Here is a 12,592-nt window from a genome sequence, read left to right as displayed (position 1 = left end):
CAAGATTCTTAAATGAGTTCAATACATCCTTATTAGCAGAAAGACGGATATTCCTTGCTCATTATCAGACAATCACTTATTCACAAACTTTAACTGATTATGAAAATCATTATTAATCAGCCACTCGCTCACTTAATGCTTTAAAACAATAACTCCTAGTTAGTTTTGTTAAACGTGGAAGTTGCAACTTTGATAAACTCAATTCACGATCATAATTAATCATGATGAGGGCTCATGTTCTTCATCTACTTCTTTTCCAAATTGTTCTCACTCTCATCCTTCCCTTCTCGGCCGCATATCACATCGGCGTTAACTACGGCACGGTGGCAAATAACCTCCCACCGCCACACCAAGTCGTCAACTTCATCAAAACAAAAACAAACATCAACCACGTCAAAATCTTCGACGCAAACCCCGACATCCTCGCCGCGTTTTCCGGCATCACCGGGATATCCCTCACCGTCACAATCCCAAACTCCGACATCGTTTCCCTCTCCAAGCTTCCCAACGCACGTTCATGGCTCTCCAACCACCTCCTCCCTTTCCTCCCAGCAACCTCAATCCGTTACATCGCTGTCGGAAACGAAATCATTGCCACATCCGACAAAACCCTCATTGCTCATCTCCTCCCCACCATGGAGTCGCTTACGTTAGCGTTACACCTCGCTAACGTCACTGGGATCTTAGTCTCCACGCCTCACTCGCTAGGTATCCTCTCAGGCTCCTCCGAACCACCTAGCTCCGGAACGTTTCGTAGAGGCTACGTCAAAACCATCTTCGCTCCAATTCTAGACTTCCACAACCGCACAAAGTCTCCCTTCATGGTTAACCCGTACCCATATTTCGGGTTCGGACCCGAAACGTTAAACTACGCACTCTTTAACTCAAGCGACGTCGTTGTCTTTGACCCGGTTACGAAGATGAACTACACCAACATGTTCGACGCTCAGCTCGACGCGGTTTACTCAGCAATGAAACGTGTCGGGTATGGAGACGTGGACATCGTTGTGGCTGAGACCGGTTGGCCATCAGCTGGTGAACCGAATCAGACCGGCGTCGGTTTAGAATATGCGGAGGCATACAATAGGAACCTTATAAAGCATGTGAATTCCGGTAAGGGCACTCCATTGATGCCAAACCGGGTTTTCGAGACTTGTATCTTCGCTCTCTTCAACGAGAATCTCAAACCGTCGGTTTCTGAGCAAAATTTTGGTTTGTTCAAACCGGACTTCACATCGGTTTATGATGTTGGTATCATGAAAAACTGATAAATGTAAAAACGTCACTTAGGTGCTTCAAATACTATGATTTATATCAGCAAAGAATGTCAAAGTTCAATTTTTGTAAATCTAAGATTCAAAATCTTTATATTATCCTATTTCCTATGTATCAATTTCAATATTATGGTTTATTCTGGTTTATGACTCATAAACTGTACCAACAACAAAACTGAAGGAAGCAGACATTATCAGTCTTGGGTTGGTGCGTTCTGATTGAGCTCGGCAAACCGCATACCAACACGCATGGTGTGCTTAAGGAACTTCTCAGCGCAACGCATAACACAAGTCTCCTCTTGTTTCTGCAGAGATTTGCGTGTGAAGCTATCAACACAGTCCACAAAACACCTCTCGACCAATGAATTGTACATCCTCAAGCTTACAAGTAACCAAAAACACCACAAGAACATAAAAAGTTAGGTTCTAAACACAGAACAAAAACTCTCTAATTTCAAAACAGAGCAACTTTTGAAGAAAACAACAAACTAATTAGTAGACAATGCATAAAGTCGTTGTTCCCTTAGCGTCCAAGCTGCAGTACTAATTTGGTTGCACTGGTTTTAAGGTGATCATATAACTCTTAGCGTCAATGTAAGACAACAAGCCACAGATGCAAAATGATTGCGAATTATGAACTATGTGAACCATTCCGAGTTTTGATTAGAACAGATAATTAACAAACACACAAATATGGAACAAACCAATTTCACCTAAGAAAGAACACTTTAAAACTCTTGGCTCTATGGAATCATACTATAAAAACCCTTAATACATTCATTAACCCTTTACTCAAAATTAATCAGCAAATCTAAAGAAGAGTGACATTTCCCACAAAACAAAAGCTACATTAAATCAGATTTGAACTAAAGGAACAAAGATTAATACAGTGTCATTCGAAACTAGGTTCGAGCAAGGTCAAGACAATTTAAAGAAGCCAAAAGTCGAATTTTATAAAGACAATTCACAATGAAAAAAAAACAGAGAGAACCGATATAAAGTGACAAACCTATCACGTAGCTGAAGCTGATCAATCATAGAGGCCATTTTGGCTTTATCTTCTTCAGGAAGACCATCGAATCCAGCCATCATACTCGCGTCCATTTTCACACAATCGTTACTTCCTTCGTCTACAGATTCAGTTCCTTCCTTCGCCTCATTGCTCTACGTCTTCAAAACCCCAGCGACCTTCTATACTGGGCCTGATGGGCTTCTTAACTATTTCGATATTGATTAAAGCCTTAATTATAAACCACCACATATTTTGAGGTCTAAAAAGATTAGGAATTCTTTTACGATCAATCTTTTTGATAGATGACATTTGATTGACAGATCCACCCAAACTATATAATTGATCTGTCTTTAAATTTTTGTTTCCAAATGTAAAGTAGAAGACAAAATATCATCAATGAGTATCATCCTGTCAAAGATCATCGTCGGCTAACTACGTATACAAACTATTTGAATCCTACTAAAATCAAAATACTACTCCACTAAACGTTTGTTATAGGAGATCAAGATAAAACTCTGCTGCACAGCTATAAAAACTTTCACATGCAAACGAAAAAAACTTTAAATGGCACTGTTATTATTTTTAAAAACACTAATACCCCACGTGGACACCATCTTGAGCTCACTCACCAAAATCTAATCACTACAAGACTAGAAGTGTCCACAAAAGCATCTCTCTGACACAATGACATCTGTTTTGTCCTTGCGCGTGTACTTTAAACTCCCTTAACACCGCGCGTCACTAAATTCCTCCCAAATATGTCTCTCTCTAATTAATTTCATTTTTTTTTTAATTTTCGTCGTCTCCACCAAAACTTCACTCACACACCACTCCCTTCGTTTCTCTCTCTCTATCCATCAATCCACTTCTCTCCTCTGTGTTCTTCTCTTTACCAAAAAAAATCTCATGACCTAACTCTAAACAAAATAAATGGCGAACGTAATCTCAGTTTCCCATTTTACCCTTCCCGTATTAGCTTATTTACTTCTCTTCCTATCCACCACCGCCGCTGCCATCAACGTCACCGCCATCCTCTCTTCTTTCCCTAACCTTTCGTCATTCTCCAACCTCCTCGTCACTTCCGGCATCGCCGCCGAACTCTCCGGTAGAAACTCACTAACCCTCCTCGCCGTTCCCAATTCTCAATTCTCCTCCGCCTCCGTAGACCTCACGCGCCGCTTACCTCCTTCAACGCTCGCGGATCTCCTCCGCTTCCATGTCCTTCTCCAGTTCCTCTCAGATTCCGATCTACGACGCATCCCTCCCTCAGGCTCAGCCGTCACAACTCTCTACGAAGCTTCAGGTCGTACATTCTTCGGATCCGGATCCGTTAACGTATCCCGTGACCCGGCTTCAGGATCCGTCACGATCGGATCTCCTAGTACCAAAAACGTCACCGTTTTAAAACTCCTCGAGACAAAACCTCCCAACATAACCGTCCTCTCCGTCGACTCACTCATCGTCCCCACCGGAATCGATATCACCGCATCGGAGACTCTCACTCCACCGCCGACATCAACATCTCTCTCCCCTCCTCCGGCGGGAATCAACCTCACTCAGATACTAATCAACGGACACAACTTCAACGTCGCTCTCTCTCTCCTCGTCGCCTCCGGAGTCATAACAGAGTTCGAAAACGACGAACGCGGCGCCGGAATAACAGTCTTCGTACCAACCGACTCCGCCTTCTCCGATCTCCCTTCCAATGTTAATCTCCAGTCTCTACCGGCGGAGCAAAAAGCATTCGTGTTAAAGTTCCATGTGCTACATTCATACTACACACTCGGTTCGCTCGAATCAATAACCAATCCGGTTCAACCAACATTAGCCACCGAAGAAATGGGAGCCGGTTCGTACACTCTCAACATCTCCCGGGTTAACGGGTCAATCGTAACGATCAATTCGGGTATGGTTCTAGCCGTAGTGACTCAAACGGCATTTGATCAAAACCCGGTTTCTGTTTTCGGAGTATCCAAAGTTCTTTTACCTAAAGAACTGTTCCCAAAAACGGGTCAACAACCCGTTGCCACGACGGCTCCTCCACAAGTGATCTCTTTGTCGCCGGCGAGTTCTGAGGAGCCATCGTCACGAATCGTATCACCACCGCGTGAGATAATTTCATCCGGCGCGGTTAAAAGAACACTTGGTTTCTTAGCCTTGTGGTGGTGTTGGTGTATAGCATTATTTTGTTATCTTTTGGTATGATTTTTTTTCTTTATCACATAAAAATGTTTTGCCTTCGATTAGGGCTTTTATTTATTTTTACTGGAATTTATTTTTTCTTTTCACGAGGGTTTATATATTTATTTTTACGTCATAATTATGAGGAAAAAAAACATTTCACCTTTCCCATGTAAATTTAGATTTTAATGGGCAATTTTGGGTAAAAAAACAACCCATGTCTATAAAAAAACCTTCATTCTCTTTTGGTATACCAATTTTTCACATCATTTTTGCTATAACGTTTTCGTTTATTTATGAAAAATCTATTTCAAAACACTAAAAAGTATATAGTGAATAAGAATGGAATCTAATCAGTGAATTAGATCAGCAGGAATAATAATAGTAGAGACAGTAAGTGCGTGACAGGTGCCATGTTGGGTCGTACCATGTTGACACCGACGGTCCAGATCTTTCTCGGGTCAGTTTCTCGCTAGATTTTCGGGTTATTTAGAGCCGTCAGATCCTTGAGATCCAGTTTCACTTAGACGCGCGTGTGGGATGTACGGTCAAGATCTATCTTCTAACTCTCACCTTATTCACTTCACTTCTTCTTCACTGACTCGGTGAACTGAAAAGTAGAGAGAGTTACAATCCTGTGTGGTCGCTCACACACTACTACTGTACTATACCGTATTTTAAAAAAAAATTATTTATAGCCGACCAAAATATAAATATATGATTCGTTATCAAAGATATTATTTTTTTTTTGGAATTTTTTTTAGAAAATATAGCACTATCACACCGTTTACATGTTTCATATTACACTATCACACCGTTTGTAGCCAAGACACCGTTTCTATATGCGAAGTTTCTATATTACCCTTTTAACTAAAAGACAACCAATGTTATCTTGTTAGTCCAATTTTTCATCTTTTTCTCGACTCTACTTCTTTTTCTCTCTCTCTCTTTCTCTCTCTCTCTTATCCAGGTTAACCTTGATCTCCTTTTTCTTTCTATCTTTTATTGATACACTTCCTTTGTTCTTAATTCCAGTTTTTTTTTTCTTTTTCTCGCAATCTGGTATTGATCTTGGGTTTGTTTGATTTCTCTTCTGTTTTTGTTCCCATAAGATTGTTTGAATCAGAGAGATTAAGTGGATTTTTTTGTGGGGATTGCCATAGTGTTGGGTTCTTTGATGAACTAGATTTTGTTTACCTACCTTTTAGCCCACATATGCTCAATTAGGTTTTGGAATTTGATTAACTGAAGTTGTCTTCTATTTTCATGTAGATCTTGGATTTCACAAGCATAACTCAGTAGATTTTGGATTTCACTAGTCTTCCAAGCCCAACCCGTTCGATTCTGATGATGAATCCGACAACAAACATACCCGCCGCATATGAACACCTTTCTTCTCAACAAAGTCGTCAGAATCGTCAATCCAACCATGCGTTGAAGTGTTGTTTTGTGGACAAGCCTTAGCAAACGTAGCTTCTATGGTCATATAATCGTGGACTTCAGTTATGTGGACTTCAGTTATGTGGATTGCACTTCTTGGATAAAACGAGTTCCAGAGATCAAATGTCATATTTTGGTTGATTTTGAAATCTGTTTTGGATAGTCTATAGTTAGAAATGCATGTGCAGTGTCATAGTTTTCCTTTGATCAATCATACATGTTCATTTGTATTTTTTATGCTTAACCGGTTTTCTTTTTTTGCTTTAGCTCAATTTTAGTTTGTGAAGATTTTTTTTTTTGGTTTGAGGTTTGAAACTATACGACCATTTGTCTCTATTTGTTTTGTGGACTTGATTTGATTCACGTTATATTGATTTTTCCATTGAAGTTGGTCAGAGATACAATGGTTTCATGTTGGATGATAGTAGATGCATAAACCTACGTAGGTTTATGACACTTTTTTTAATTTATTGGTTTGAATCTGTAGAATTTGTGTTTATTGGTGTGACATCAGTTTTATACATAAGTTCCTCTTTGTATGGATGAAGAATTATGAATGTGGTAATGTGGATGCCTAAACGTGCCTCTTTGTATAAACCAGTTTATGGACTTGATTTTATGGATATGGAGAATGAAATACTCTATATTCTTGAGAGCCAGTTGTAAAAAAAACTCATAGATAGACAATGCCTATTTGAATAAACCATTTTACAAACAAATTTGTTTGGTTTATGGTGATTTTTGTGCAAAAAAATGTCGATTATGGTACCGTATAACTGAAGTCCACAACACCAAGTCTTTAGCTTTTTCTCAGGAAAAAAAAAAACTTGAATGTTCAAGACAACAAAAGTCAAAAGAAAAAAAAAACACAAACCAAAGTACGACATCCATGTGGACAACGCTTGGTGAATGAGATGTAAGATATTTATGTAGAAAACACTAGCTTGGTGAATGAGCTTAAGAACAACACAAGAACTTTTAAGACAATATTTTCTTCATATCGATTCTGCAATGGACTAGATGCTTTAAATACACAAAACATAGCTAACTCCTAAGAACATGAAACGTCGGCAACGAAACACATTCCCACTACATGTTTGGCCACGTCATCTTCTTCCTCTAGGTTTTGGCCACTAAATGTTGAAACCGATCAGTGAAGCTAGAAGAATCCACAAACCAAGATTAAGGATGCTTTGAATCGTCCCTTGTTGAATGTACACTGAATCTTCATCAATTGTATGCTCACTGTTCTTATAAACCCAGAAACCTTTGCTTTTATATGACTGAAAACATTACCATTCGAACCAATGGTTCATGTATTCATGAACCAAATTGTAAAAACGTGAAAATGGACATGGTAATAGGTATACCAAACAATCTTTCCCCGAACACATGGTCAAGATTAACATATCCATAGATACTTGAACAATCTTTAGTTCACTATACAATATCCATAGATACTTGAACAAATATTGTTTTAAGGAAAAAAACATTAACCATTCAAGGGAATATGAACACATGAAAGCCTTACATTAAAAAACTACAACACAAACATTCTAACTGATGGTCATCCATGATCTTTATCATTAGTTTTCACATCAGCTACATCACATCCACCACATCGTAACCATCGAACTGTTGCCACCGCATCGCACCCACCAAATCACATCACAACTACAACATCCACCACATCGTATCCACCATATCGCATCCACCACATCGTATCCACCGTATCGCATCCACCACATTGTTTCACATTCACCGTATCAAATCCACAGCAAAAAGTTGAAATCTTGTTTAAGAATCCAGAAATCAATGTAGTTTAAGTAAAAAATCCAGAAAATAAAAGAATCTCTTACTCTTGTTTTGAGGTATTAGATTCCGTTTCCCCCAAAGAGAACAAAACGACGTATGGAGAAATTGATTTTACACAAGATTTAATTTGTATCGACTCTCTGAAAAATGATTGAAATTGAACTCTAATGTTTTGATTTTTATGATGCAGGAATCATGACCGTCGCATGTGAAGCCGACCGGCTAAGAAACAGAGGAGATATATATATTTTTTTGGTGGACAGAGTAGATATTTTTGCTCCAGATAAAAATGGAGAAAATGAAAGAAGAAGATGAAAGATAAACAACTTCAGATCTAGAGAAACAACACATACCTCTCAGTTTTGGTTTGAGAGAGAGAGAGAGAGGGAGAGAAAAAGGTAGAGGGTGAAAGAGAAAAAGCGAGACAGTGAGAGAGAGAGAAAAAGAAAATGACTCTAATTGTTCATTTTTCATCTTAATCTTAGGATCATTCCTAGCCATAAGATTCTCAAATATTTAGTTACTAACGTATGGTTGAAAGTTAAAGTTTTATAATTGTTTCTGATAAGCTTTCAAAAACTTAACTGAGGGTGTTTTTGTCAGAAATTAATATGTACAGTACAAAAGAGAACAAAAAACGGTGCCACAAACCCAAAGGGTGTTAAACTGAAACGAAAGACACATAAACGGTGTCTCTATGTAACTTTCTCTTTTTTTTATGTCTAACTAGTAATAAAAATTAAAAATGATTCACTATCGGATCGGTTAGAGGAATTGATGTAAGAATTTATTGGTATCATATAGTGCTTTGCTTGACTTTTCTGATGTAACAACGATCATTCAAAGATTTTCAAACTTGAGGACCTTTTTGGATCACAGATTTGGACTTTCCTTGAAATTTATATTAAAAGTTTTTCTTGTCTCTTATATTCAATGACCAATCTTGAATTTATATCTCTCTCTGTGTGGTTTTTGAACTAACCTCTCCAATACCGTATGAAATAGTTTCAAAACATCTCTCTTCTCTTTCGTTTCTCAAGAGATGTCGATGATGAGCAAAAACAGAAGCAGCAGCAGCAGTATGGCCATGGGAGGAACACCATCGTTTCTTGAATTGAAGAAACAAGCTTCTTTTTTCTTCAAGGAAAAGCTCAAAACGGCGCGTTTGGCTCTCACTGATGTCACTCCTCTTCAACTGTTAGTTTTTTTTCTTTCTATCTTCTGCTGATTATAAGGTTTCTTGATTTTCTAAGACATGGCACAGATGGTGATAATAAAGATTTATGTGTATGTAATTTGGTTTGAAGAATGACTGAGGAAGCTACGGATGGTGAGTCATGGGGACCAAATACACAAACCTTAGGATCTATTTCAAAAGCTGCTTTCGAGTTTGAAGATTATTTGCGGATCGTCGATGTTTTGCACAAAAGGTTTCATTATTCCTAATTTTAGTTTTCATATAATAACCAAATTTGGATTTAATCGCTGCTTAATCTATAGTTTCTGTACTTAGTAGTATACATGCCTTTAACTGAGTTATGGATCTGTTTGTTTGTTTGGTGTAAACTAGATTGGCAAGGTTTGATAAGAGAAACTGGAGAATAGCTTATAACTCGCTCATAGTTGTTGAACATTTGCTCACTCATGGACCAGAGAGTGTTTCTGATGAGTTTCAAGGCGATGTAGATGTTATCTCCCAAATGCAACCTTTTCAAATGATCGATGAGAAAGGGTACTCATATTTTCAAGTTTTAATGTTTGGTATGAAGACCAGTTTCAATGTTCTGTGACAATAAGTTTTGTTTATTTGGTAGGTTTAATTGGGGATTAGCTGTTAGAAAGAAAGCAGAGAAGGTTTTAAAGCTACTTGAGAAAGGGGAATTGCTCAAGGAAGAGAGGAAGCGAGCTCGTGAGCTGTCTCGAGGGATTAAAGGTTTTGGTAGCTTTGATCACAAGTCTTCATCTCATTGTATGTCAGAGAGTGTAGTCTTACAAGAATCTCCAGTCTATAGGAAATGCAATTCCAACTTTACCAAGTACAGCGAGGATGACCAAGAGATCATCAACTCAGTGGTTTCTTCTAATGAAGCCGGTCACTTTCCTCAGCAGCGGGTTACTGACCCGAACGAGGAAACTGGGACGGGTATGAAAGAAAATATGGATCCTGAAGATGATGAGAACACAGAGGTAGACCCACTTTTGAGTTGTAGTAAGGGTCAAGATTTAGATGAAGAAGATGAGAACCATCCATTTACTGATGGCGAAAATAAGCATACAATAGTCTCATTGCTTGATGAGAACACAAATTGAAATTTTCTTAAAATGTAATCGCAGTCTGTATAAGAGAGAAAAATCAAGAAGAAGATAATGTGTGTATACCCATATGTATACATATAGATAATAATAACACTTCTGTTTATGACTAATCTGTTTTCAACTAGATTTGTTTTTAAAATGAACAATGATGGAAAAAAAAAACACATATAGAGAAGAAGAGCTAAGTAACTACGGCAATTGTCTAAAGAATGATATCAAAGTTTCACCCGCACTTGTGTTACTTGGTATTTTGATCCAGAGGGCACTTCCTATGGTCTGTATCCGTTAAATTTGAAACATTTTGTAACACAATCTATTACAAATTTTTATACATAAGAGCACTAATCTTATATAATAAGACAAGGTTTCTTCTAACTTTGCCTCACAAAGCGACATTTGGCGCTCTATATACTTGACATGTGTCATTTTTATTAATTTCTAATTTAACATTTTAAAATTATATATTTGTCATATTGTGTTGTAAGTTATAAGATATGTATTGTTTGCTTTAAAAACAAAGTGTCATTGTTGGAAAAAAGTGTCATTTGTTGGAGTAGTTAAATTTTTTTTTTGTATTCAAAGAAAATTGGTATGAGTTTTTTTCCTCCAGATTTAAAGTTCACATCAAAATTTCCTCCTTTTTAAGGATTTTTCCTAAATTTATTAAGATGGGTAATAAATTATTTATAACATATTTTTATAACTTTTGAAAACTAAGTATATAATAAAATAATTAAAGAGAATTGTTTTTTCTTTTACTTTAGCATGGTGAAGTCTATGGTAAATAATGAAATTAGAGAAAGTTTGATTGTTTTCAGTATAATAAATTAGTACATCTAAAATATTTAGATAAAGTGACTATTTAACCAAAAAATATTCTATTACTTAATTTACTATTTATTTAATTTAGAAAACAAAATTTATGTAATTTACTATTATTAAACAGTTGAGAGAGGAAACTCAGTCTAATAGAATAGAAAATCATGAAATTTAATCAAAGAATAATTATCATATTATTCAGAAATCATATATATAAAAATAAAGTTTCACTCTCTTCTTATTGGTTCACTTGGCATGTAAGTTAAAAAAATATATTATGTATTATCAATTTATCATATATATATATATATATATATATATATATATATATATATATATATATTTAATTCACAATTTAATATAAAACTGAAAAACAATTAAACCACAAAACACATTTAGTCATATACATTAAACTCACACTTTAATATAAAAACTGAAATATTATAAATTTGCATTAACTATATTTTTCATTGAATTTTTCAGCACACAATAAATTATAATTGATTCCCATAATTATTTTTTATGAAATTGTAACTCCCATCACTTCTCTTCCTATATATACTCATTTTCTCAGTTACCATTCCCTCATTCTCTCATCCTCTAATTCTCAATCTCAATTATTATATAAAAAAATAAGCTTTGTGTTTTTTTTTTGTTGTATGAGTTTGAGAAAAAATTAAAATATTCTTTTATAAAATCTCAATTGTAAAAAAAAAATAGAGACTATATGATATACATCTTATATTATTATAATTTTTGTTTTTTGAAACTTCATCCCTATTTTCTATTCATCTATCCATTTTCAAAAATACCCGTGTTTAAATATTAAAAATTATAAAATTTTATATAGTTTATAAGATACTACTATATAATCACTACTACTGAGAGATTCGATACAAATATTTGAAAATGTTTTAAATGGTTTTAAATAGTTTTTATAAGTTTTATAAAGTTTTAAAAAGGGTTTTTAAGGTTTTAAAAAGGTTATAGGATCATAGTACAATAGATGAACTTTACATTGACTACTATTTTTGTATCCAAACATACAAAAAAATCAACACTTTGGTAGATAAATAAGAGAACTTACCTGGTACTAACATAATATATCTTCTTTTAAATTTTAATATTTTCCATTTCTTCTCTAAAATTTTATTTTTTATTATTTTCATTATTGTCCTATAATTTATTTATGTATGAATTCCCAAGATGTTATTGTTACATTATTTTAATTTTCATTTAAATTAGTATATATTATTTTTCTCGAAAATCGTGGTAGAGAGCAAAGCGGGTATGGTAAATTATATGTGACTTTTCTTTTAAATTAACATAACCTATTTTTAAGAATACATATGGTTTAGTTTTTTAATTGTATATGCAATTAATATTAGGCTATTTTGATGCTCTGGATTAATATAAGGTTGTTGACAAAAAAAATAGAAATATTAATGTGTCATTATATAATATTATCCTATATGAAATATTAGAAGATATGATTTTTTTGAGAGACCGAAGGGAAAAGTAATCAACATTTCATAAGAAATGACTTTAAGAAAAAAAAAAAAAAAAAGAAGATGACATAGTAACAAACCTAAAGTAAATTTGTATAGATTACAAGTTCAAAGAGTTGGTTGTAGTGATGTAAGACTATAAATTTTACTCTTTTTTATCCTAATGTAGTTGAATAAAAGAAGTATTATAATGCTTATTTCAATTGATGATGAAATTTGTTGAATAC

General features: G+C 35.2%; 4 protein-coding genes and 2 long non-coding RNA genes across 6 annotated transcripts; 4 read left to right on the top strand and 2 right to left on the bottom strand.

Annotated features, from left to right (window-relative positions):
- The first annotated feature begins 224 nt into the window (after positions 1-224).
- Positions 225-1,268, top strand: LOC17886984 (glucan endo-1,3-beta-glucosidase). Its single transcript, XM_006292571.2, has one exon. The coding sequence runs from the start codon at positions 225-227 to the stop codon at positions 1,266-1,268; it is 1,044 nt and encodes a 347-aa protein (XP_006292633.2).
- Positions 1,269-1,332: 64 nt separating this feature from the next.
- Positions 1,333-2,422, bottom strand: LOC17886109 (mitochondrial import inner membrane translocase subunit TIM9). Its single transcript, XM_006293147.2, has 2 exons — positions 2,284-2,422; positions 1,333-1,655 (listed from the first exon to the last, which is right to left on the bottom strand). The coding sequence occupies exons 1-2, from the start codon at positions 2,376-2,378 to the stop codon at positions 1,469-1,471; spliced, it is 282 nt and encodes a 93-aa protein (XP_006293209.1). The 5' UTR covers positions 2,379-2,422; the 3' UTR covers positions 1,333-1,468.
- A 391-nt stretch (positions 2,423-2,813) lies between these two features.
- On the top strand, positions 2,814-4,541 carry LOC17887412 (fasciclin-like arabinogalactan protein 4). The gene has a single exon (XM_006292771.2). It carries the CDS (start codon positions 3,217-3,219, stop codon positions 4,489-4,491), a length of 1,275 nt encoding a protein of 424 aa, XP_006292833.1. The 5' UTR covers positions 2,814-3,216; the 3' UTR covers positions 4,492-4,541.
- Positions 4,542-5,408: 867 nt separating this feature from the next.
- LOC111830578 lies at positions 5,409-6,179 on the top strand. Its single transcript, XR_002833990.1, has 2 exons — positions 5,409-5,529; positions 5,740-6,179. It is a non-coding gene; the product is annotated as an uncharacterized LOC111830578 (long non-coding RNA).
- A 1,093-nt stretch (positions 6,180-7,272) lies between these two features.
- LOC111830577 lies at positions 7,273-8,061 on the bottom strand. The gene is made up of 2 exons (XR_002833989.1): positions 7,767-8,061; positions 7,273-7,581 (listed from the first exon to the last, which is right to left on the bottom strand). It is a non-coding gene; the product is annotated as an uncharacterized LOC111830577 (long non-coding RNA).
- A 497-nt stretch (positions 8,062-8,558) lies between these two features.
- Positions 8,559-10,098, top strand: LOC17884834. Its single transcript, XM_006291466.2, has 4 exons — positions 8,559-8,919; positions 9,030-9,152; positions 9,293-9,454; positions 9,537-10,098. The coding sequence occupies exons 1-4, from the start codon at positions 8,765-8,767 to the stop codon at positions 10,030-10,032; spliced, it is 936 nt and encodes a 311-aa protein (XP_006291528.1). The 5' UTR covers positions 8,559-8,764; the 3' UTR covers positions 10,033-10,098.
- Positions 10,099-12,592: the final 2,494 nt, after the last annotated feature.

The sequence above is a fragment of the Capsella rubella genome, unplaced genomic scaffold (genome assembly GCF_000375325.1).
Source record: "Capsella rubella cultivar Monte Gargano unplaced genomic scaffold, Caprub1_0 scaffold_5, whole genome shotgun sequence".
In the NCBI taxonomy this organism is placed as follows: domain Eukaryota; kingdom Viridiplantae; phylum Streptophyta; class Magnoliopsida; order Brassicales; family Brassicaceae; genus Capsella; species Capsella rubella.
The sequence above is the reverse complement of the archived record's forward strand: the minus strand, read 5'-3'. Positions and strand labels throughout refer to the sequence as shown.

Excerpts from the sequence above, each read along its gene's own strand:
- LOC17886109 (XM_006293147.2), bottom strand. The coding sequence starts at position 2,378 with ATGGACGCGAGTATGATGGCTGGATTCGATGGTCTTCCTGAAGAAGAT. Across the intron at positions 1,656-2,283 it reads CAGCTTCAGCTACGTGATAG|CTTGAGGATGTACAATTCAT; the intron begins GTTTGTCACTTT and ends GTTACTTGTAAG.
- LOC17886984 (XM_006292571.2), top strand. The coding sequence starts at position 225 with ATGAGGGCTCATGTTCTTCATCTACTTCTTTTCCAAATTGTTCTCACT.
- LOC17884834 (XM_006291466.2), top strand. The coding sequence starts at position 8,765 with ATGTCGATGATGAGCAAAAACAGAAGCAGCAGCAGCAGTATGGCCATG. Across the intron at positions 9,153-9,292 it reads GTCGATGTTTTGCACAAAAG|ATTGGCAAGGTTTGATAAGA; the intron begins GTTTCATTATTC and ends GGTGTAAACTAG. Across the intron at positions 9,455-9,536 it reads CAAATGATCGATGAGAAAGG|GTTTAATTGGGGATTAGCTG; the intron begins GTACTCATATTT and ends TTTATTTGGTAG.
- LOC17887412 (XM_006292771.2), top strand. The coding sequence starts at position 3,217 with ATGGCGAACGTAATCTCAGTTTCCCATTTTACCCTTCCCGTATTAGCT.